Source organism: Ambystoma mexicanum, chromosome 7p (assembly GCF_040938575.1).
Source record: "Ambystoma mexicanum isolate Mex_15411 chromosome 7p, UKY_AmexF1_1, whole genome shotgun sequence".
Taxonomy (NCBI): domain Eukaryota; kingdom Metazoa; phylum Chordata; class Amphibia; order Caudata; family Ambystomatidae; genus Ambystoma; species Ambystoma mexicanum.
The window spans coordinates 657044421-657068290 of NC_090939.1; the positions used below are offsets into that span (position 1 = coordinate 657044421).

The window sequence follows — 23870 nt, forward strand, 5'->3', positions numbered from 1 at the left end:
CAAGAAGGCCACCAGAAGTAGCGCTTGATCTTTTCCGAGGTTTTGGCCATACCGGGATGTCCTTCCATTAAAGAATCGTGATAACAAGAGATTACCTTTTTCTGTAAATCTGTGCTGGGCAGGTATAACCGTTCTTGGAAATATAATAGGTTGTCCTTCACCGTAAAGTCCTTTCCCTGCAGATGCCAATTCTGTATGTCTGCGGGAGTTACCAGTAGCCTGGCTTTATCCTTAACTTCCTCTATGGATTGTGTGGCCATTACACCCAGAATTCTTTGTTCGGGAATGATAGGTACAGGTTTAGGATTGATCAAATGTTCTTCCACTCCCATCCGAGAAAGAGCATCAGCTTTACCGTTTTTTGTACCAGGTCGATAGGTGATTATGAAGTCAAACTCAGCAAAGAATAGTGCCCAACGGAGTTGCCTAGGGGATTGAGCTTTTGCGGTTTTCAAATATTGCAGGTTTCGGTGATCTGTAATCATAGTAACGGTGTGTCGGGCCCCCAGAAGATAATGCCGCCAACCCTTAAAGGCGGACTTGATAGCTAGAAGTTCCTTATCAGTAATAGTGTAATTGATTTCAGGAGGCGAGAATTTGCGGGACCAAAATGCCACGGGATGCAACTGATTGGTTACTGGGTCCTTTTGTGATAGAACTGCCCCCATGGCAAGGCTCGAAGCATCAGTTTCAACGATGTAGGGGAGTTCTGGGCGAGGATGTTTTAAGATCGGTGCAGAGATAAATCTAGTCTTCAAATTCTGGAAAGCTTGTTCCGCCTCGGTAGACCATTCAAAAAGTTTGTTTTTCTTTAACAAGGCGGTGATGGGCTGGACTATTCGAGAGAATTCAGGGATAAACCTGCGCTAAACTTTAGCGAAGCCTAACATGCTTTGAACACCTTTTACGGAGGATGGCGATGGCCATTTGAGAATTGCATCGACCTTCTTTGAATCCATACGCACTCCGCTAGGTGATAATATGAATCCCAAGAATTCAACTTCAGTCACGTTGAAAACACATTTTTCCAACTTAGCGAAAAGTTTGTGTTGACGCAATCTCTCGAGGACCATTTTCACGTGTTTCCGATGTTCAGTTTCCGATGAAGAATAAACGAGGATGTCGTCAATGTAAACAACAACACACACATCTATGAGCTCTCTCTGGACATCGTTCATAAAATATTGAAAGGCGGCCGGGGCATTGCAAAGTCTGAAGGGCATGACCTGATATTCAAATAGCCCATACTTGGTGCAGAAGGCCGTCTTCCATTCATCGCCCTCTTTTACTCGTACCAAGTGGTAGGCTCCTCTAAGATCCAGCTTTGTATATATGCATGCTTTTCTGACTTGGTCCAGGAGTTCAGGGATCAAAGGTAACGGATATCTATTCTTAACGGTGATCTGGTTCAGGGCGCGATAATCTATACAAGTTCTAAGGTCCCCTTCTTTTTTTGGAACGAAGAACAAAGCTGAGGAAGCAGGGGACTTGGAAGGACGAATAAACCCATTCGCTAGGTATTGATCCAGGTATTGTCGGAGGTGAAGATTCTCAGGCTCGGTGAGGGCATAAATTCTACTACAAGGAGGAGTAGATCCAGGTATCAGGTCTATCTGGCAGTCATAAGACCTATGAGGAGGTAGAGAGTTAGCCTGATCCTTCCGGAAAACATCTTGGAATTCTAGGTATTCAGGAGGTAACTGGGGAGCCTCTGAGGAAATTTCTGCCAGTGCAACACCAGGTCGAGGGTGACAAGTAGAGACACATTCTGGAAACTGAACCGTTCTTGCTCGTCAATCGATCTGAGGATTGTGCTTTTCTAACCAAGGAATTCCTAGAATAATCTGGAACTGAGGGGCCTTGATCACATCGAACACGATCTTCTCATGGTGTCTCATTAGCGTCACTTCTTGGGTGGTATGCGTTACTGGTCCGGAGGCTATCTCCGTACCATCCACCGTAGTAATGACGTCCTTTACAGCCTTTGGACAAAGAGTCAGATTCATCCTCAAAACCATTTCATGATCCACATAATTGCCGATGGCACCGCTGTCGACGTAAGCTTCAATCGCATGTAATCGATCCGGATGTTCAGGGCTAATGAGGACCATAGGTATCACGAAATGCGAGGTCACGGAACTGGTTTTAACGCTCGGCAAGAGGACCTCTATTCTTGTCGGGCGAGGTCGTTTCCCTGCTCAGAGTTTGTGACCCTGGTAACTGCAGCTCCTACTGCCTTCTTGGCTGGTTTCACCGGACAGTCTCGAAGAAAGTGCCCCGAGTTTCCGCAATAGAGGCATAATTGCAGCTGTTTTCTCCTTTCCCGCTCCTTTTGTGTTAGTGGTCCTTTCATGCCCCCTATTTGCATGGGTTCCCCGGAGTCTACTCCTTTGGTAGGAGTTCGTGATTTGGAAAATACTCGAGCATCAAACTTGGAACGATCGGCTTTCCTGTTGTGCAGTCTGTGGTCAATTTGAACGACTAAGTCAATATAGTCCGAACAGTCTTGCGGGGGATTCACTACTTGGGCTAACACATCTTTGAGCTCTCCACGTAAACCTCTATAAAACAGCGTAATCCTTTTGTCCTCAGGCCATCGAGTTTCCACTATCAGTCTGTTGAAAGACGCAATATAAGCCAAAAGGTCTTGATTACCCTGTCGCAATGAAAGGAGCTCATTGTCCAAGGCCTGCCCCTGTGAATGTCTTGCAAACAGTTTTTCCATACTGAGCTGAAAAGCTTGAAAATCATGGAGAACCGGATCATCTTGATTAACTAGAGGGATCGACCAGTCTGCCGCATTGCCACTAAGGTACATAAGCACGAAAGCTACCCTAAGGGGCGTGGCCGACCGCCATGTGAGAAAGCCGCGCTTCGTAGCAGCTCCGTTGATGCGCTCATCATTTTGCCCACAACCTGCATCCACCTTAAATGAAACTACACCTGCGACCCGAAGATCGCTTCGGTACAGTCGGCTGACCTTCCGACGGTGTTTTGGGGCCGGTGCGTGGCCTCACCGAGGAGAAACGCCGTGGTGTAGGAGGAAAGCGCACGACTCAAAATGGCGACCGCTTGCTGACCGCGGAAGAGACGAGCGCCGGATCGCGCCCAACACAGAGCGGAAAAGGAGGCTCGCCTCGGACTCCGGCTACCAGGGGGAATTGGCCCAGTCGACCGACGGCCGGAGACTGCATCTGCCCCGTGCGCCTCCCCTGCGGTAGAGGCGCACAACGAAGGGCTCAGACCCGGTAACAGCGCTACGAGGTACGGAGTGGGAACAGGGCTGGGGGGACATTCGGCTCGTCGACCGAACCTGCTGCATCATCCCTGAGAGAGGTTGCACTCTACCACCGGCCCTATTGGAGGCCGGGGCGCTCCGGAAGCAAGGGTTTGCCGAGATCATAATCCTCGCCCCCCAGCACCCCAACCCGCCGGCGCCCCCCATTCCAAGCCCGCCCGCACAAGAGATGTCCGCAAAAGGCCCCAGGAACAAGCACAAGCAGACAACCATGGAGGCGTTCGCAGCCACTGGCGCCCTCAAACCAGATGCCGCCTCGACGACCTCAGAGGTAGGACCCTCTGAACCCACGAACTCGCAACTACTGGAAGCCATTACGGCGCTCCAAAAAACCATGGAGGGCAAGATAGATGCCATGGCCATCGACTTAAACCTACTCAGACAAGATGTGCGCTCCATTGCGGGCAGAACGGAGGCATTGGAGTCCCAGGTTAAAGAAAATACTGACGCCAAAACTCGCCTCTTAAGAGAGGTAGATGCCCTAGCCCAGAAAGTCAAGAACCTCGAAGACAGGGCGGACGAGGCGGAAGGACGGGCACGCCGCAATAACATAAGAATTATCGGATTGCCGGAGGGGACGGAAGGGAACGACCCCACGAACTTTGTCGAAAATCTGCTGCTGCAAGAGGTCGGTGCCGGCAAATTGTCTCAGGGGTTCACCATCGAGAGGGCGCACAGATCCCTCACTAAGCGCCCACCACCGGGGAACCCGCCAAGGCCGATAATAGCTAAAGTCCTCAATTACAAAGACAGAGAGACTATCCTGGCCCACTCACGGAATGGGGGCCACATTGAGTCTGGCTCCGCCAAAATCGCAATCTACCCGGACTATACCCTCCAAGTCCAAAGGAGCAGAGCCCAATTCGCCCACATCAAGGCCAGATTGAAAAATGCGGGCTTGCGATACATGCTACTATACCCGGCCAGACTTAAGATCATCCATAACAATCGAACGCACCTCTTCGAATCACCGACAGATATAAATGAATGGATGGACAGGGAGCAGATCCCTGACATAGAAGGAAGGCAACGGAAAACAAGAGAAAACGGCACCCCCAAGGAAGCCTAATGAAACCACTTTATCGGGACGTATGCGAAGTAATCTCACCTTGCAGATTGTGGCACCATCGAGTGTCTTGGAGCTGACCGAATGGCACCGCTTGGTATCGGACACTACCAAGGGGATTGGCCCGCACCCCCGAATCTCTTTGGGTATCTAACCCGCCCGTAGGGCACCAGAGGACCGTAGGTCTAATGGAGCAGAAACGGGGATGTCAGGATGGGGGGAACCCCGTTAGACTAGTTCTGTTATTGGCTAACGCCAAGTTCACTGTTTGCAGGGTCGGGAAATTGCCCGTTAGCATCCCGTCCCAGTTAGTTAATGGGAAAGTCCGGAACCACCTTGACCACCACACATCACCACTTCAAACTAGTATTGTTAAGTGCCACCGCCAGAGCAGGCCACTGAACCATACACTGATAGGCCGGGGGGCGACACCACAGGGCAGCCCACCCACGTCCTCACACTCACGCTACACCCATGACTAACGTTGTTAAAGTCATGTCATGGAACGTTAGGGGCCTGAACAGCTACATCAAACAACACAGGGTCCACACCTTCCTCAAACGCCACAAGATAGGAATCGCCCTATTGCAGGAAACCCACCTGAATGCACAGAAACTTGCGGCACTGGCTAAGAGATGGAGAGGAACCCTGATAGGCACCACGTACTCTAACTATGCACGGGGAGTCCTGATATGGATTGCCCCCACCATTCCCGTCAACCTCGCATGCACCCACATCGATAACGAAGGTAGGATGGCCTTGCTCAGAGGCACCATAGACGGCAGAGAATTCTGCCTAGTAAACACCTATGCCCCCAACCATGATGCGACGGTCTTCTTCCGCTCCTTATACACCCGGCTTAGCCCGGACAGAGACGGCACGCTCATATGGGGTGGCGATCATAACTGCACCCTTGACCCGCGTATGGACAGATCGGATAACAAACATACCCGCCCCTCCCCTCCCGCTAAAATACTGAAAGCCCTCTTACATCAATACGCCCTGCTAGACCTCTGGAGGACTCAGCACCCGGAAGAAAGAGGCTACTCCTTTTACTCACCCCCTCACGCGGTCTACACTAGAATCGACAGCCTACTGGTGAGCGAGGAACACTTAGACACATTTGTAGACACGCAATACCTCGCTAGAGTGCTGTCTGATCACTCCCCCATAGTAACCTCCTGGACATTAACGGCACCGCGACCCCCCATACCCACATGGAGACTCAGAGGCGAAGCACTGTTAGACAAGGCTTTCCAAGAACAGATTAGGCAATGCACGGCGAACTATTGGCTGACAAATAAGGACAGTGTCCAACATGTCAGCACGGCATGGGAAGCTTACAAAGTAGTGATTAGGGGGGAGGCGATAGCCACTATAGGGGGGGCCCAAAAGTCTATCACAGCTAAGTTGGCTATTGCTGAAAACGAGCTGCAGCAACTAGAATCTTTGGCCTCCTCAGACCCAGCCCACGTACATAGCATAATCGAACTAAAGAAGGCCTGTCTACAACATTGGGAGGCCCTCGGGAAACTCAGCTACACGAAATACATCGAAAGAAACCACGCCCTCGGTGACAAACCGGGCAAGCTACTAGCGTGGCTCTGCAAGCGGGAAACCCCTAGAATACCTATCTGCCACATGCGCGATGATGAAGGCGTAGACACGTACTCACAAGCAACCATAAACCATATATTCACGAAGTACTATCAGGCCCTCTACACCGACCCCTCACAGCCAACAGACACTGAAATAGGGGATGTATTGGACATCATTGATTTACCACACCTCGAGGAACACGCGGCTGAATCCCTGGAAGGGCCAATAACCCCCGACGAGGTCGCAGTGATCATTAGAACGCTCCCCGCAGGGAAAACCCCAGGTCCGGATGGGCTCCCGGGCGAGTTCTATAAGGCCTACGAAGCCGAACTAGCCCCACTACTTGCCCAAGTCTTCAACGAGGCATACGACACAGGCCGACTACCCAGCACCATGAGAGAGGCAACCATCATACCCCTCTTGAAACCTGATAAAGATGGCGCAGAGTGCGGCTCGTACAGGCCGCTATCCCTACTGAACACAGATAGCAAGATTCTCGCAGCAATCCTGGCCATGAGGTTACGCAGAGTCATCCCGTCCCTGATCCACCAAGACCAGACAGCATATGTGCCCGGTAGAACCATTACGGAAAACCTACGCAGACTGCACCATGTTATCCACAGCACTGAAGGCAGACGGACACAATGTGCAGTAGCATCCCTTGACGCCTCTAAAGCATTTGACTCAGTGCGCTGGAGATGGCTCCTGGCCACCATGTCTAAGATGGGAATAGGGCTCAGCTACATAAAATGGGTCACACTCCTTTACACCAATCCAGAGGCCAGAGTACGCACCAACAGCACCTTCTCACACAAATGGGAGCTTTCTCGAGGAACTAGGCAGGGATGCCCCCTATCACCCATGCTGTATATTATAGCTATAGAACCCGTGGCAGCATATGTGAGACAGGAATACGGGGATGGAGGCATACTAGTAGATGGGGTGAACCATGTGATTTCCATGTACGCCGACGATATGCTCCTCTATCTAACAAACCCCACACACATACTGCCCTACATACTGGAAACCTTAGATAGATTTCACAGATACACGGGGATCCAGATCAACCGGGACAAATCATGCCTATTCCCCCTCGCCGCCTTGAGCGGGAAAATGGCCGGTCAGCTCCCCGATCTTGCCCTAAACTGGGAACCCTCCTCCTTCAAATACCTGGGCATCAGAGTGCACAGAGACCCCAAGACTGAGCACGTACTGAACACAGTGAGGGCAAAGGAAGGCCTGGCAAGGTCAATGGAGTTCTGGAGCAGGCTGCCGCTATCGGTAGCGGGCAGGGTGGGCCTGCTGAAAATGGTGGCGCTTCCCAGACTGCTGTATTTCTTCACCAACGTACCACACAACATACCACGACAATTTTTCAACGAACTACACAGACTGTGCAGAACATTCTTGTGGCAGGATGGCAGGCGTAGGGTCGCCCTCGAAACGATGCAGAGACCGTATGACAAGGGGGGCCTCAGAGTGCCCAACTTCGAACTGTATTACCTGGCCGGACAATTGAAGCACGTGATACAATGGATGGCCGACGAGGCCACTACGGACACTCGCTTGCTACAGCCGCAAGTCCCGCAATTGCTCCTCAGGGACCTGCTATGGTCTGAACCCAAGTCTAAACAACCTCACTCATACCTGATTCTCTTGGGCGTCCAAATCTGGCGGAGGGCCTGCAAGGCTGCACTGATCCCTGACCCCTACTCTCCTCAGATCCCTATAGCCGCCATCATGGCCAACAGACCGGGAAGCCATAGGATAATAAGAGACACTTGGGAACCTTGCGGCGTAGCTACCCTGGGCGACCTGGCGGATGATCAGGGAATCTTAACCTTCGCGGAGTTACAAAAAGTCTCTGGTATCCACACGGGACAGTTCTTACTCCACAATGCAGTGATTAGGAAACTGGTGACCCGCTGGCCACCAACGGATCCGTTAAATACTGGTCACGAACACATTGAGGACCTGCTCGGGGCGGCCGAGGGTGGCCATGAGACCTCAAGAATATATGACACACTGCTAGACAGCGTCACCCAACGAAACCTCCAGTGTAAGGCGGCGTGGGAACAGGAACTAGGATCACAATTCGAAGACAATGAATGGGGGGCCATAATGGGATACCACAGGAAAGTATCCAGGAACGCCAGGTTCCAACTCATCCAATTCTACATTACGAATAGAGCGTATCTCACACCAGACGTCATCTCCAGATTTAGTGGAGCTGTGACCACTGGGTGCCCCAAATGCAACGAAGCCCACGCGGCGATGATACATATGTTTTGGGGATGCCCCGCCATTCAGTCTTTCTGGGCCCAGGTCAAAGCCAAGGTGGCCGAGGCGAACATCACCCTAGAAGTTCATACGCCAAAAGCATGCATCCTCGGCATATACCCCAGAAGCAAGAAGAACAGACCACTCAATAAACTAAAAGACCTAATGTATATACTGGCGAAGAGACGCATTGCAATGAATTGGAAGCGCCCGCGGGCCCCCTGCTTGTTGACTTGGTGGCAAGACCTCCGCAAATGGACGAACGCAGAGACAGCGGTCTGGGAGATGGCGCAGTGCCAACAAAGGCAGGACACCTCAGACGACCTACTACAATGGGTGGAGCTAACGGTTACGCTGTTCAGCCCCAACATGGGAAGCTCCTCTGGCGATGACACAGATGACCCACAACAATCACGTGGATGAACTGGTGGTGTAACACGTTTGGGCCCGGACAAGTTGGGATAGGGAGGGGGGAGGGTGGGATGGGTGTGATTGCACTTTGTTTTTTGTGTATGTTCACGTTGATGACACAATGAAAATAATAAAACAGATTAAAAAAAAAAAAAAAAAAAAAGCACGAAAGCTACCTTAGCTTGATCAGTTGGAAAGGCTGCTGGCCGGCATAAGAAGTGCAACCGGCACTGATTAATAAATACTGCAAACCTCTTTGGGTCACCAGAAAATCGTTCGGGCGGAGCCAGAGGTACATTCCCAGGTAGGTTGATCTGCACTGGGTTCGTAGAGGATGTTGAAGGAAGATTTGCCCCTGATGCGGGTAACGGAGTTTGTCCGGCTTGTGACTGTAGCAATTGTCTAGCGAGATCGTCTGTTCGCTCCTTGGAAATAATCAGTTCCCTTCTTAGAGCATTCGTTTCCTGACGGGCTGCATGCACTTCTGCTCTTAGTTCCCCAAGTAACTGGGCTAGCTGGTCGGTATCTGAGGTTTTCATAGCGCCTGGGTGGGAGTTTTGCGGTTGGCTTTGCGTTCTGTAACGCTCACCTGATTCCCGCAGAGGCGCCGGTCTTGACTGGGTGAATGCCGTATCTTCAAAGGTGATGTGTAACACACGGTTGGCTCTTTGGGCTGGACCTCTGTGCACTGTATGTCTGACTCGAAGAGTAAGATGTCTGCAGATAGAAAATATGGGATTAATGAACTGGGGTTATTGGGTGCCTCTCTCCTCTTCCCTTTCTCTTCTCCAGTAGAACCCCAAAGGTTAACGCCCTCACCTTAGGTAAGTGAACGCCGAGCTCTCCATCTGCCTCGGGGCAGGGTGCCGTAACCAGTTTCTTCACTGGATAAGGGTGCAGGCCTCTTGACCTCAGAGGACTGCTGTCCGTTGTTAACTGCACGAACGGTAAGTTCTGGGCACTTCAAATGTCTTAAAAGTCTTTTGTAATGATATCTCTTGTTTTGCAGGGTTCCGGCGATGGCGGATGGCGGGCTGAAGAGAACTGAGGATCGAACCCGCGCGAGGAATAGAAGCGCCTGGAAGCACGTAAGTAAGCGCTTGTAGCCTGCTTCACGATGCGCACTAACTGTCCCTTTTATCTTGCAGGTACAAGTTCGGAGCTTTAGAGAAGCTGAAGGGTGCTGGAATACCCACTGGATTCGGCGTGGGAAGGAGTAATGGCACGTGAGTAATAAAGTTGCCCAATGTCTTTAAACGCACCTTCTTTTGTCTTTCAGATGCGGGATGCAGCGCCGAAGACCTCCGGAGCGTGCGAAGAGCTGGTAAGCTTTTGTCTTTCAGATGCCGGAATGCAGTGCGAAGACCTCCGGAGCATGCGAAGAGTAGGTAAGCCTTTGTCTTTCAGATGCCGGAATGCAGTGCGAAGACCTCCGGAGCATGCGAAGAGTAGGTAAGCCTTTGTCTTTCAGATGCCGGAATGCAGCGCGAGGCGTTGATGACAGCCGATGGACCAGGTAAGAGATGCGCTGCCACTGAAGACCGTAGTGCTAACCTGTTCTTTCTTTGTCTTTACAGGTGCTGCTGAAGACTGGATTCCAGGATGATCAGCCTTTGTTCCCTTAGGCCCAGGATCGGAAGCTGAAGACACGATGAGCGTTCTGCTGCAGAGAATGCAGAATAACGCAAAGCAAGATTCATCCATCGGGTGTGGTTTAAATAGCCTCCTGTAGTGCTTAGATGTCTCCTTCCACAGCCTCGCCTAGGTAAGAAAAGAGTTCCTGCTTTCCAGAAGAGTTCCAGTGTTCTGAACCTAGGGAGTGGCTCCTGCCCCACCCAACAGGAAAAGTAGTCCCAAACAGAAGAGGATCAGGGGCTCAACTGGCAGGTAAGTAAGCAGCATGGTCTGCTGCAGGTAAGTCCACCCAAGCATTATGAGCCCGGCGCTTCCAGCGCTGGGACTGGGCATCTTTATGAGCCTGGTGCCACTGGCGCCAGGACAGGGTCCAAAAGGTCCCAATTGGGACTGGTTGGCACTCGGAACCGGGATTATGGGTCTGCTTCCAAGGGAGTTGGGCAAGTCCTGATCTTTTGGAAGCAGAGATCATGACAGCCATTTAGCCACGCCCCCTACATAAAACCTTAAGCACACATATCAAATACACTAGATACATTTACAGATTATCAATTCATGCATACACATATAAAATCAAGTAGATAAAACAAAATATCAAATTCATTTAAAATTCAACAGAATAAAAAAAGAATAAAAGTGCAGAGCATTTCATCAAATCAACTCAATACAAGCAAGGATGAGGAGAGGGAATAAACAACAAATTCCATCCTTAGCAGTTCGACAGGCACTTAGTTTGGTAGGTTCATCACAGACCATAGGATTTTGGCCTCAAACCCATCTAGCATTTCACCAAGTTCCATGGAAGTGCCTGTAGGCTATAGACTATCGAAGGGATGAAGCTAGTGCGATAAATGATCAAAAGGCCTTCCAAGTTTTTCCCCCTTTACAATAGACAGAGCACTTGGCAGCCAACCACTTCCTCCTAGTCTTATTGATGACATAGTCCCTTATAAAACAGTGTGATGGGTTGAATTTTAGCGGGAATCCCATATATACATAAGTATCGACTACTTCCAATGGTTCGCTCCCCAACTTCCAAATGGAATCCGGTTCTTTTGGTTGAGAACCCCCAAAGCGCATGACTTTAGTTTTGCTGATATCAATAATCATATGATTAGCATACGTGAAAGCAGTCAGTGCATCTATCGAGCGCTGAAGCTCGATAGGGGTCTGATCGTAGAGAACAATGTAATTCGCATAGCAGAGCCATGTAATAGGTAGACCATTTACCCCGGGAGGGAAGTTTCTCACTGCATTTAAGTAATTTGCCATGTCGGCAATGGAGAGATTGAAAAGCAGGGGTGCGAAAACGCATCCTTGCTTCAATCCCATGTTGGCCTCTATTGGTGCAGTGGTTACCCCCTCTTGGTTGAGGTGTACAGTGGCCGTCGTGTCAGTATACAGCAATTTTATGAAGTGTAGCAAATGTAGGTCGATCCCCCAAGCAGCAAGCTTCGCCCAAAGAAGGGGACATGATAAGAAGTCTAAAGATTTACAAAGTCGATTAGACAGCAATAGAGATTAGAGCCAGGGCGACGAGTGATATTGGTCATGCGTAGTTGGATAGTACAAATATTATCCATTGTTCTGTGGGAATTCCTAAAACCAGTTTTGAAAAGGTTTAAGGAGGTCTCTTTCCAGAGCCCACCGGTTAAGCTTGGTAAAAAGAATGGTCGAAAATATCTTCATGCTCGAATCGAGCATTGCCAAGAGCCTATAGTTTGATGAATTGTGCCTTCCTCCTTTTTTGTACACAGGAATCAAAGTAGGCTTTGACCAGCTACCAGGGATCTGCCCACAGAACTCAATGTGACGAAACAGTTCCAGCAATACTTTTTCCCAAAAAGTCGGGCTGGTCTTCAGGGCAACATTGGCCATGCCATCGGGCCAGGCGCCTGTGACAGTTTTAACTTACTGATGATGTTAAGTACGTCCTCAATGTCACAATCTTCTCCAAAAAAACAAGTGGAAGAGGCATAAGTGGCAATAGCCAGAATATCAACATTAGATGAGAAATAAAGTTTCTGGGTATGCTCCTTCCATTGAGATTCAAAGATATGGTTTCATTCAATTGGGTTGTGACCAGAATCTATGATTGTCGTTAGCCCTAGGTATGCAAAGGATGGAGAGCCAATGAATGCCATTTAAAGAGGAATTGTCCTAGGTTAACCAGTTTTTGTAACAAGTTGCTAGGGTAAGGAGCTAAGATTGCTTCTCGTTAGGGGATAACAAGAGTTGACTTCTAACTTGAGCGCTGGCCCTGCGATAATGGACATTTTTACTCAAAACATCAAGGAGGGCAATAGGACTGTAATTCATAGGATTCAGCCTTTCACCCTTCTTTAACATCGGCACAATGTGAGAGCGTTTCCATGAACCAGGAATGGTGTGAGTGGATAATATGCTTTGAAATAATTTCCCCAGTATAAAAAGGTCCATAAATTAGGCTCATCCTTTTACGCGACATTGGAAAGCCCATCAGGACCTGGGGCATGGACATTTTAACTTCCTTAATTATTTCTCAAATATCCTCTTCTGAGATATCCATGTACCATAAAGAATAACACAAATGCAAAATATCATTGCATAAGGGTATATGCCTATCATCTATAGTTGTGTAATCGGCTTTCTATTTGTCCTTTGAAATAGGATTAATCTGGCAGTGCTCAGAGAGGCACAGCTTCACCTCACTGATGAGGCCCAACAAGGCTGAAACACGTGTATGGGTTTGCTGTGGGTACTCTTGTTCAGAGAGGAATTGCCATAGCATTTTGGTGCTGGACTGCCCATGTGGGCGGGACAAAGACTGATATGCAAATGGATATTTCCCATCTGTGAAAGGTACAGTGAGCAAAAAGTGTGTGCTGCAAACTCATCTCAGAACAGGTTATCAGGCCATGTTCTTTCTGGAGAGGAGCGCCTGGTACCTTTTTTGAGAAGTTAATCTGGGAGTGCATCTGTAAAGAATTGATTTATTAACTAAATTCCAGATGTTTTGATATTGCTTGCAAGCTAAAATTGACAGCATTAATTCTGTATCTCTTTGTAGCATGAGGTGATTGTGCGATTTAATCACATTTTTATAGGATTGTTTTAATTTGGATTTCTTCATTTGAGTATCTATATTACCTTTATCCACAAGCAAACACAAAGAGCTACGAAGCTCCCTTTTTTGAGTTGCACATCAATATCGAATGCATGAGGTCTGCGTTGAACAGTGTTTCAGTTAAATACATTCTGTTCAGTAGACACCAAAGCTACAGAATCCCCAACAAATCTAGAAAATACAGATGGGTCACAAAACACACGATTATCAAAGAATTCTGCTTCACTGACAGTCTTAGATAACACCATATTATACTTCTGTAAGGGGGCAGAAGGACTCTGAAACAAAGGTGTCATCTTTAGAGCTAGAGACTTTCATTAGACAAGAAAGCAAGAGAAAACCTATCTTTACCTATTACTAAGAGGGGGTTTCCTGCCTCAACTAAAGATCTAAGGTAACTTTCACGATGTCTGTTCTAGTAAAAGTGTCCACCGCCCTGTGTCAAGAAAACCTTACTTCTGGCCCTTAAACTATAACCTAAAGAGATAAAGTAGTATTGTTCTGATCCCAGGAGAATGCCTCCATTCTCCCGAGTTATTGTCCAAGTCTCCACATAATGTATCCTTGGGGGGCAAGGAGAATGCCTCAGTTTGCCTAGCGTTCAATCTCAAACAGCTGGGGGAATGACGTCCTTCTCCAGGTCACGAAATTCCAAACAATATTTACTTTGTAGGCCAGGAGAATGTCTCCCTTCTCCTGGCGTTTGAAATCAGTCTCAAAAAGACCCGGGGAAATGACTCCCTTCTCCAGGTCACGAAGTTCCAAACAATATTTACTTTGTAGGCCAGGAGAATGCCTCCCTTCTCCTGGCGTTTGATCTCAGTCTCAAAAAGACCCAGGGGAATGACTCCCTTTCCCAGGCCTGTTGCGCCTTCCTCCTGGTCCAAATGACTCCCATCTCCATCTATTACAACAATGACTCCCTTACCCTGGTGTTCTCCTCATTAAGTTTGACACTTACAACACCCATCTTTGAGTGTTACGAGGGTCCACGACCCTGGCTTCTTGCTCTTCTTCTTTGGATTGGCCCTTTTGGTCCACTTCCCTGCCAGGTGCTGACACAAGGAAGATGACTCATTTTACTCTCTTGGTTTGGGTCTCTGACCCTTGTTTCTCCTCTTCTTTGTTCAGCCCACTTGGTTCACTTCCCTGCCAAGTGCTGACATGAAAAAGACAGTCCTGCTCACTATTTTCATACAGGGCTTTTGTCTCCTGTACCTTCCAGCACCTACCGGTCCCTGCACCTCTCCAGTTACTTTGCTCGTTCCCAGGTTGTGCAGCCGGTTCTTCCTGGAAACTCGCTCCTACTCTGTGTGCTGCATGGTCACCTCCGTGTCTTGGTGCCTTCACTTTGCGGATATCATTCCCGACCCATGGAGCGACGGTCTGGACGCTGCCTCTTGTGTTCACGTCACCATCGGCCAGCCTTGCGTTACTGCCTGGAAGCCATTAGGGAAATGAGTACCGTATTCCGCTTGACTACGAGAGCGGACTGCTCTCGGCTTCGTCCTGGCCTACTTTGTGCCTCCTTTGTGCTTGCCGGGCTTCACGATCTCTCGTCCTGGTTGGCTGTGTCTCTACAACTGGCAGTTCTTCTTTGGATTGTATGGCATAAAAGGAACCGCCTCAGCGGAAGTCTATACTGTTGCAGTTGCTCTTCATTGTTCGTGTGTTCTAGCCCGTGCCAGTACTTAAATGACCTATGTTCCTAATGATGTTCTTTATCTCAGTACCTTCTAAGACCTTGAGGTAGTCTACTTTACAACAGTACACAGGTCTACTGTCTGCAAAGAGGTTAGCTGAAAAAGGAGAGGCTAGAGTGTGTGGGGTTCTGATGTTCTCATCAGGGCTATACCCTAGATGGTCGTCCTTTTCCCTGGGTGGGGGGAGCGAGAGTCCCTCCCCATGAGATCCTCCCGCATTATACCACCCCCAGAGGGATTATCGGGTAGCGGCCTCACCTCTCTGGCCTCGTGGGAAAGAGTTCTCCCCAGGGGATAAATGATGACATCCAGCGATTTGTCACAATTCTGAACTACCTTCTGGTGCCAAATAAGTCTATTTTGCCACTGATTAATCAATAATTTACATAAATTGTTAGAAGAGACTTTGTTCTGGATTTCCAAGTCTAAAGTTGCAAAATTGAATGATCACTCAAAGAGGTGTCCTCAATTAAAAAAAACGATTTACATTTGTTAAAAAATCTGTTTAGTAGCAAACATATAATCAATTGTAGAAGAAAATAAGCCGTGCTTCAAAATGCTTCTGCTAACATTACCATTAATTCTTTGTAGGCCCCAAGTAAATATAACATTCGACAAACTCCTTCCACGGCTTAAGGAATGGAAAAACACATTATTAACAAGCAAAATGTCAGAGTCTCAACAAACTCAATTTAAAACGCTGGTGATGAAGATGTCCGTAAGTGTATCAAAATAATTTGAGAGATGAACTCTAGCAGGTTTCCAATAAGTGTTAATAAAAAGGCAAGCATGTAAACTGGAATCAATTTGATCCTTCAATGTTACTTTTATAGCTAAGAAGTCACTTTCCAATAATGACATGTCATCTAAAGATTCTTTCGATTGGTTGTGATAAGACCCCTGAATCGTCGCCCTGTAGCTACTTTGTCTCGTGGGTTGTGGATTGAGGGCACACACTGCGCAAATCCATGGTCTCATTATTCTTGGCCTGGGTAGGGGTGTCGAAGTGGAGTTTGGACTGTTGCTTCCCCCCTTTATTTGCTTTGGACATCTTGCCTGGTGTATAGCGGTCTTCCACTCAGGGGGCTTGCTTCCCTTTCAGAGTTCCATTTTCTGCGTCAGTTACTAACGACCTATTGCCATCTGTGATCTGGTTTCCTGATAGAGTTCACTGCCTCAGGCTGGAGGTGTTCAACCCACCCCTTCCCATTCAGAAATGGTCAGGTGTATACTGGTTTATTCCCCGAGGGGTCCCCCTTTCATCTGCTTATTCCAATACTCTTAATGTTTTCTGTTAGTGCACAGTTTTAATGGGTCTTGGTGCAGCAGACCGCATGCTCCCCCAAGGTTAGGTATGTCAATCCGTTCCTCCGTCAAAGGAGGGGGTGAGGGAAGAGTTGTATCCCTGGGCAGTGCCTCAATTCCAGGACCCTGTGATGTAGTCCTGTGGTCCACGCAGTGGATGAGGCCCCTCCGTTCCTGGGAGTGGCAGAGTTTCACCCCACCGCTAACAGGGGTCCCCAGCTGCTGCAGATTGATCCTCAAGAATGGGGGCCCCAGTACAGTTCCCCAGGTTTCTCTCGTCTCCAGTAGGCCCTTTTAAAGGCATGCACCCTGTGCGCTTCCTGGTCCACTCCGTTGTAATTTTCCCCCCTACTGTGCTGGAGCGCCCTTCTCACAGCATGAACCGTGTCTCCTTTCCGGAGATGTCAGGAAATTCCATGCGTTTCCTCCATGTGATGCATTGGTGATCTGCAGAGCAGCTGGTCCCTCACCGTGAACCAGGCGGGCCAGTAAGCTTGCCGCCGCACCACTCAATTGCTCTTCCCGCTGCCCGCTCGTTTATTGGGCGAGCTGTTGCCAAGTTGTGGGTTACACCATGGAGCGTCACCGCCAGTCCAGGGGCCTGCGTGCCATCCTTCACAGGTTACATGAGTCTCATATGCCTCTTCACACATCCATCATCGCCGCAGCTTTTAACTTCTGGCCATATTTCCCTTCCGACGTGCGCACCACTGCATGCATATTTGCCTCTTACTCAGGACTGCCTCCTCTCCGGAGCTCAGCTTCCACACTACGAGGGCCGCGGGACACAGGTGGGCTCTGGTGTCGCTGCTCATATCTCTGCTTCCCGGGGTCCTGCAGGCTCAGGGTTTCACACAGCTATGCACTAGGTCTTCATACAGGTCGCGGCCGTATTCGATTGTGTTGATCGGCCGAGGAGATGACCGGATCGTGTCTCGATCTTAGTTTGGTGCTGGGAGCGGACGTGCCCGTGGGCATCTTGGCTGGGTGCTCTAGCGCCCTCTCCAGGCATTATCTTTTTATTTGAATAAAACATCCAGTTGACATGGCACATTGTAGCCCAGTCCTCCTTCTGGTTTGCCACATCTCCCAAAATCAGAATAAGACAAGACAAAGGACAAAATAGAGTCTGGTTAAAAATGCACCATGGAAGAAGATCATTTGGAGTCTTCTACCAATTCGACAATGGCAATCTCTTCAGCAGTAAGAGTGTGAAGAGGAGGTATTTGATGCAGTAGATTTATAATAGCTGTTCGATTCAGGTAGAAGTGGTTACTATAACAGAATAGACTTTGAACTCTGAGTACTTTACAAGTAGTTCTAGATTGTTTCAAAGATTCTGGTGCAGAGGCTGCATTTGGCATACCATCTTAATTACTAGGTATTGTCTTTCACTGAGTCTTTATTATAGGATATAGTGGCATTGAAGAAGAGGGGAGAACAAGCACTGTCGGTTATGGGTACTCTGTGCACATTGATAAAAAATGACGACTTTGGGACTTGGAATGTTAAAAGTGTCAGCTGTTACGTGAAATGCAAGAAAGGATTATTGTACCTGAGTAACTTGGGATGTGACGTGTCGTGCCTACAAGAGGCACATCTGCACATTGATGATGCTGAGAAATGAGCAAGCGGGTGGGTCCAGAAAGCCACCTACTCATCGTTTGACTCCAAATCGAGGAGACAATTACATTGATGATATGTGGGCAAATACAGAGGCAAACTGTGCAGGTGTACTACCTGCTGATGCACTGGTGAGGACTGCATCTACGGCATTTTAAAGAAACTTGCTGACCGGCTCCCGGAGATCCTCCTAGGCAAAGAACTGCAAATTGAACGGCCTGGAACCTCATCTGTTCCTGGCAGCTTTGCTTTATTGTAATCCTGAAGTGATGCAGAAGGGCAAAACAATGTTCTGGCCCAACCGGTTTCTAGGTTGAGTGATGGCTAATGGTGGGCCTTTGCCAAGCTGATGGGAGTAAGCTTCAAGGGGTTTTGGTATCTCTGAAAATGGACAATCAAACCCATTAATCGAGGCATGCAGCCACGGAAGACCTAATGACTTTCAAGGAAACTACATGGTGCAGAATCATTTATGTGATGCTCAAGGGGAATGGAGAAATCAAAAGAGGCTCGCGAGTGGTCTGATCAAAGGATCTTGAAAGGTAAGTGGCTCATGGTGAATGGTTCTCCTTGTGCTTTGCCATAAAGATTGCCTCCCTGGAAATGGGTATCGGAGCGTTCTAAGCCAAAATATTACCCAAAACACATTGGACACCAGACACAATGTTTAGGGGGGGGGTCTGCTGGATAAGGACACTCACTAGTCTTAATAATATGCTAGAGGCACACCAATACACATGCTATGGCACTGTGAGAATCTCACCAATGTCTGGAGTTAGGTTAAGACAGTTATGACTGGGGTTCTGAGGAGCACAATTACAGCCATGTGTGTGGTGTTCATCATAGGTATGGACAAAGGCCTACATGTTACATCGGGAGAGAATATAGCTCAAGACACTGAGCATGCTGGCTCGGAAACAGATCTCACAGACCTGGAAGCTGTCCAACCATTCCATTAAGCACTGGAGGTCTGAGGTATGCAACACACCTGAAAGGAAGCTATCTTTGGATGAAAAGGTGAAGTGAATCAGTCCAGGATCTAGGGCCTTAGATGAGGAACATATTTCATAAAACAAATTGCTTGAATTGCACCACGCCTTCAACGAACTTGGTCTGATATTCGTAGTAATCATTCAACGGCACGTGCCTTTCATCATAAATCTGTAGTTATTTTATCTTTCCCATTGTATAATTCAAATAAGATTAAATCATTTAGAAAAAAATAAAAGACCATCTCTGATTAACAATAATACTATTCTGTGTGTTTTTCTTTTGCCCTGAAGTCAACAAAAAATTATCTTTTGCCATCTTGTCCACTTGGTAAGCAGATCTATATGACTGAATGACTAAGAGGTCTGTGTGGGGAATTTAAGATCAGTGGAGCAAGTTTCATATTTTCAGAAAACTACAAACCCTTGATATACCTTAACTGTGCACATGTGCGAAACAAAAATAAGCAGAGAGATTTTTTTACACAGTGCTTATAATAATCAACCAAGAGATTAGTTAAAAAGAATAGGAGTAGGACCTACAGTTGGAAGAAAATCTAATGTGGATGAAGTGGGTTGGGATTTTTATCCACAGTTGTCATAAAAGATCGGACGACTGGCACTAACCCAGTTTGTGCCACTCGATGATGGACCAACAGTGTCCCTGATTTTTCAGACTAATATAAATAATAGATTATCTAGATATTCCACAAGATGACAGGAACAAATATTCTACGAGGCAGTATTTTGAAGAATCTGAGAGCACACAATGGAAGGCTTGTCTGCACTTGTTGCAAGACCCGAATTCTCAAAAGTTGTTGCGATAAGCCATTTGAAGCAGACTGCAGCTGCATGGTAAAAGCAACTGCATGACTCCGAGAAAAACATACAGCTGTCACTAATGTATGAATTGCTTGGGGTCACCGAAGTAGGTGAAGTGATTGGATCAGCCCTCCATGTATGTCATGGCACCAATCATATTTATAGTGATAGGACTTAAAAGGTACAGTCAACGTAAATGCACAAGAACAGAAGTACCGTTTCGAAATGTAATGAGAAAAAAAAAGCACTGCAAAAACTTGTAAATGACAGTAGCAAAATCGATGGCATTTTGTAATGTAATGTGGTATTGTATAGTGCTCTTCTGCCATTTTGCAGGCTTCGCTGCATGATGCCCTGCAAGAAAAAGGGGGATGGTTGCTATTAGTGTGATACAGGAGGATGAGAAACCTGTGGTGTTGATGGGTGCAGGGGAAGTACCCAAATTCTGAGTGTTGCTCTAGTTCTATGGGTATGGCGGTGATGCTTGGGAATACGTTTATCCAAGAAATTACAGCACTCTGCATCTGGGTTAGCCACTGAAGAACAAGTTACTTACCAACTGGTAACGTTCTTTCGATTGGATGTTCCTCCAACGTAACCTCAAAGCAATACAATAAAAGTAAAATGTAATAAAAGAGGGACATCAGAGACATTTTCAGCAAATCTGATCTCTTGAAGTACGTAGTCACAATCCCTCATTATGAAATAAGGCTGACATTTTTACATAAAGATAGGAAAAAGTAGTTTCTCAAAGACAATAGATGTAAAGTTTTAAGCCAATGCTCACCTTAAACAAGTCATATAGTTCATCTAGATCTTCAAGTGGGAATGAAACATCTGGAGCCACAACTCGGAGCTGGAGAGAGAGAGAGAGAGAGAGAGAGAGAGAGAGAGAGAGAGAGAGAGAGAGAGAGAAACAAATAACAGTGAACTCAGCTATTGGAAATTCAAACAGGCTGAAAACAAAAAGGTTACGTACATATTGTTTGCAGTAGTTTTATATATTGAACCATCTTATTAAATGCAGCATGCAACAGATATACTATACATTTCCTTATTATAATGTACAATACAGAACAAGGAAGGTGCACACGTGCCGCTTAATTCACAAATAAGTATTCCTAGTACAAAAGCCGGTGTCATGATATCTTGTTGGACCACATGGGAAGGCAACCAGCAAGTTACTTGTATCATTTATAAGGCGGACTTCTATTCTAGAGCTGAACAAGACCACTGGCAGTCCAGTCCATCGGGAAAACTCAACTTCATTAGTAGGAAGAATGGGCAAAGTCAATAATTTGGGCTTTTGCACATACTCACTGCATTTTACATTTATAGATATACATTTGTGTTTAGAGCATAAAAGAAAAAAATCCTCATATACTAAACCAAATGTTATGCTTTCAGCATCCAGCCCATTACAAATGTATGCTTTCAGTGCCCAGCCCATTACAAATTTTCCATGCAGCCTTTAATTCTTGCTTAGCCTTTTTTTGCACCATTTGCACCCAGGCAGGCACCACACTTCTCTGTGAGAGAAGGGAAAGAGTGAAATGTTCACCATTTCACATAGCAATGTTTTTTTTGGTACACTCCCACTGCTGAAGAAGCTGAAATATACACATCCTGGACTACTTTCAATCCCAGTGTGAACAAGTAATTCAGCACTTTTGCAGCTCCCCAAATGTACAGATAAACAAGGTGGGTCAATTCTGCTGCCGTATTCAACATTAGCAAACCATTTCAATTTGCAACAGACTTATTTATGAAACCCCTGTTCTCCCGCTCTCTCTATGGGCCCTTCATTCAGAGCAAGGCATGCTTTCTGCAAGTATGCCCTGATGGTTCACTTTGGTCCTCATGCTCTCCATTGTGGGACACAATCCAGCGAATCTGTCACTTTTTGGGACTCTTTTTGCTAAGCAAAAAACTGACCTTCTTATGGGAATTCACAGAATGTTATCAATACTGTTAAATGCATGATTCTTACGGTGTGTGCATGGTCTTTTTTCTCTTATGTACCTCTCATCTATGTTTATGACTGTTAGTGTATTTCTCTACTAAATCTTTCAAGACATGACACTACTAGTTAAATGCACGGTAAATGTAAGTAATCCCTACATTCTTTTTTCTCTGCATATCCATCCCTCATTAATAGGAGGTACTAAGAGCTACCCTCTTCCATGACTAATGATTTTTTGGAACTGACCCCCCTCTTAAGAGTTAAGAGCATTCTGAAATAGGTAAATCACTCCCTTTACAGCACACACCATTTGCTAGACACATGTGCCGCTAACACCCTCTTTAATTTGGATTATAGGTTTCACGTTGATGCCATCTCCCACATTATATATTCCGGGAGAATGTCTCAGACCAAACAGGAGATCAAAACATGTGAGGTGAGGTTTAGAAGAATTGGAAAAATGTGACGCATTTGGAGACAATTTGAATTCTGAAGTTTATGCAAAACACACAAACATTATGGTTACACTTCTTCACTATCGGGACAAAGTATGGATCCTCACCAGCAGCCAGGAACAAAGAAGAAATCAAATGTCAAGGGGCAAGAATTTCCTTCTACCCATGTTATAGCATTGAAATGCAAAAGCAGTGCCAATCTGTTGATCCAATGAAGAAGGGGTTTGTGCAAGAAAAAACATCATGTATGCCCGTCTGCCACCTGCTAGGCTCTGAGTCGACATTAATGGGCACAGACATTTTTTCTCCAATGTGTAACCTGCGCATTGCTATTCGGAGACACTGACATGACATCTGTCTATAATGATTTTCAAATAATATGTCGTGTTTGGTTGGCAATTGAGGTTTCAGGAGTTAACTTCTCGCCAGATGTAGTTCACACATTATTAATGAGGTAATATATGTCTAATGGGATGTGGGCTCAATGTAGTACTTTATTTGAAGTGCTAAATGGTGGGATTGGGGAGAGCAAAGTTGTGTGCATTTGTTCCTGTTCTTGTTTATCGTTTGTGATTAGGATTTTGTTGCATTGACTGGTGGTGTTGAAGTGTGTGAGGCAGGAGGTTGCCGTTTGCCAGCTGAGCTTAGCTTTGCTTACTCTAGCACTGTCTACTTTACTACTATAACTGATGGGTTGGGGTGGAGGTGTAGTGTCATCAGTAGATAACCAAGGGGCCCCAATTTATGATCTCCAATAGTGTGTTTAACAAGGATCAGGAGGAGGAGTCTACAAATTGAGTCACAATCACAAGTTCTGGATTCATAAGGAAACATGCTATGGCTAGCTGGGAGATGTTATCCGAGGAATAAACAATGAAATGAAGCAGTAAGGCACTCATACCTTTGCAAGAGGGCTGCTAGATGGGAGGACAGTTTTATGCATCATGCTTTGTATCCTCTGTGAGAAGCAGGTTCATTATGAATTAGTCACAGATCCCAGCAGCCACAAAGGAGTCAGTCATAGAATCATCAAGTAGGTGTGTAGTATTGCAAATTACGAAACAGGGAAGGCTATGTTTTATTATTAATTAGCAGTTGTACCCGTGCTTCGCACAGCATTTCGTACAAAAAAAAATAGACAAAGGTATATTTATATTTTATACTTGTTACATTGTCTACACCATGGAACCTACCCACATGCCAAATTTCAGGTTTGTAGCATGTTGGGAAGTATGCTGAACATTTCAAACATGACACACAAACATCCGCAAATTTCGACATATATGCCGCCAATGTGGACGATCTAGGTTTCTTCAATAAAGTAGAAGTCCCCAGCTAATCACAGACACCACTGTGTGATGGGGGTTGGGCAGTTTAATTGTATTCGTAGTAAAAGTCTGGACAGTTCTCAAGGGAGGGGGATGCAGTTAGGTTAATCCTGTAAATCACTATTGTCCATTTCCCAGAAGAACAAGTTACTTACCAACTGGTTACGTTCAATCGACTGGATGTTCCTCCAACGTATTTCACATTTTTGACATGTAATGTCCACAACTGTGTGCGGTTTCGGACATTTTTTGTCAGAGGGCGTCCGGCGTTGATTGCGTTGGGTCGA

General features: G+C 46.8%; 1 protein-coding gene across 3 annotated transcripts in view; it reads right to left on the minus strand.

The window, feature by feature from the left end:
* Positions 1-23870, minus strand: part of TBC1D8 (TBC1 domain family member 8) — a 1594530-nt gene that overhangs the window by 353085 nt on the left and 1217575 nt on the right. For all 3 annotated transcript variants that reach the window (XM_069636713.1, XM_069636714.1, XM_069636711.1), the window contains one exon: positions 20625-20693. In XM_069636713.1, the coding sequence (XP_069492814.1) occupies positions 20625-20693 (69 nt within the window). The remainder of the gene's footprint in view (positions 1-20624; positions 20694-23870) is intronic.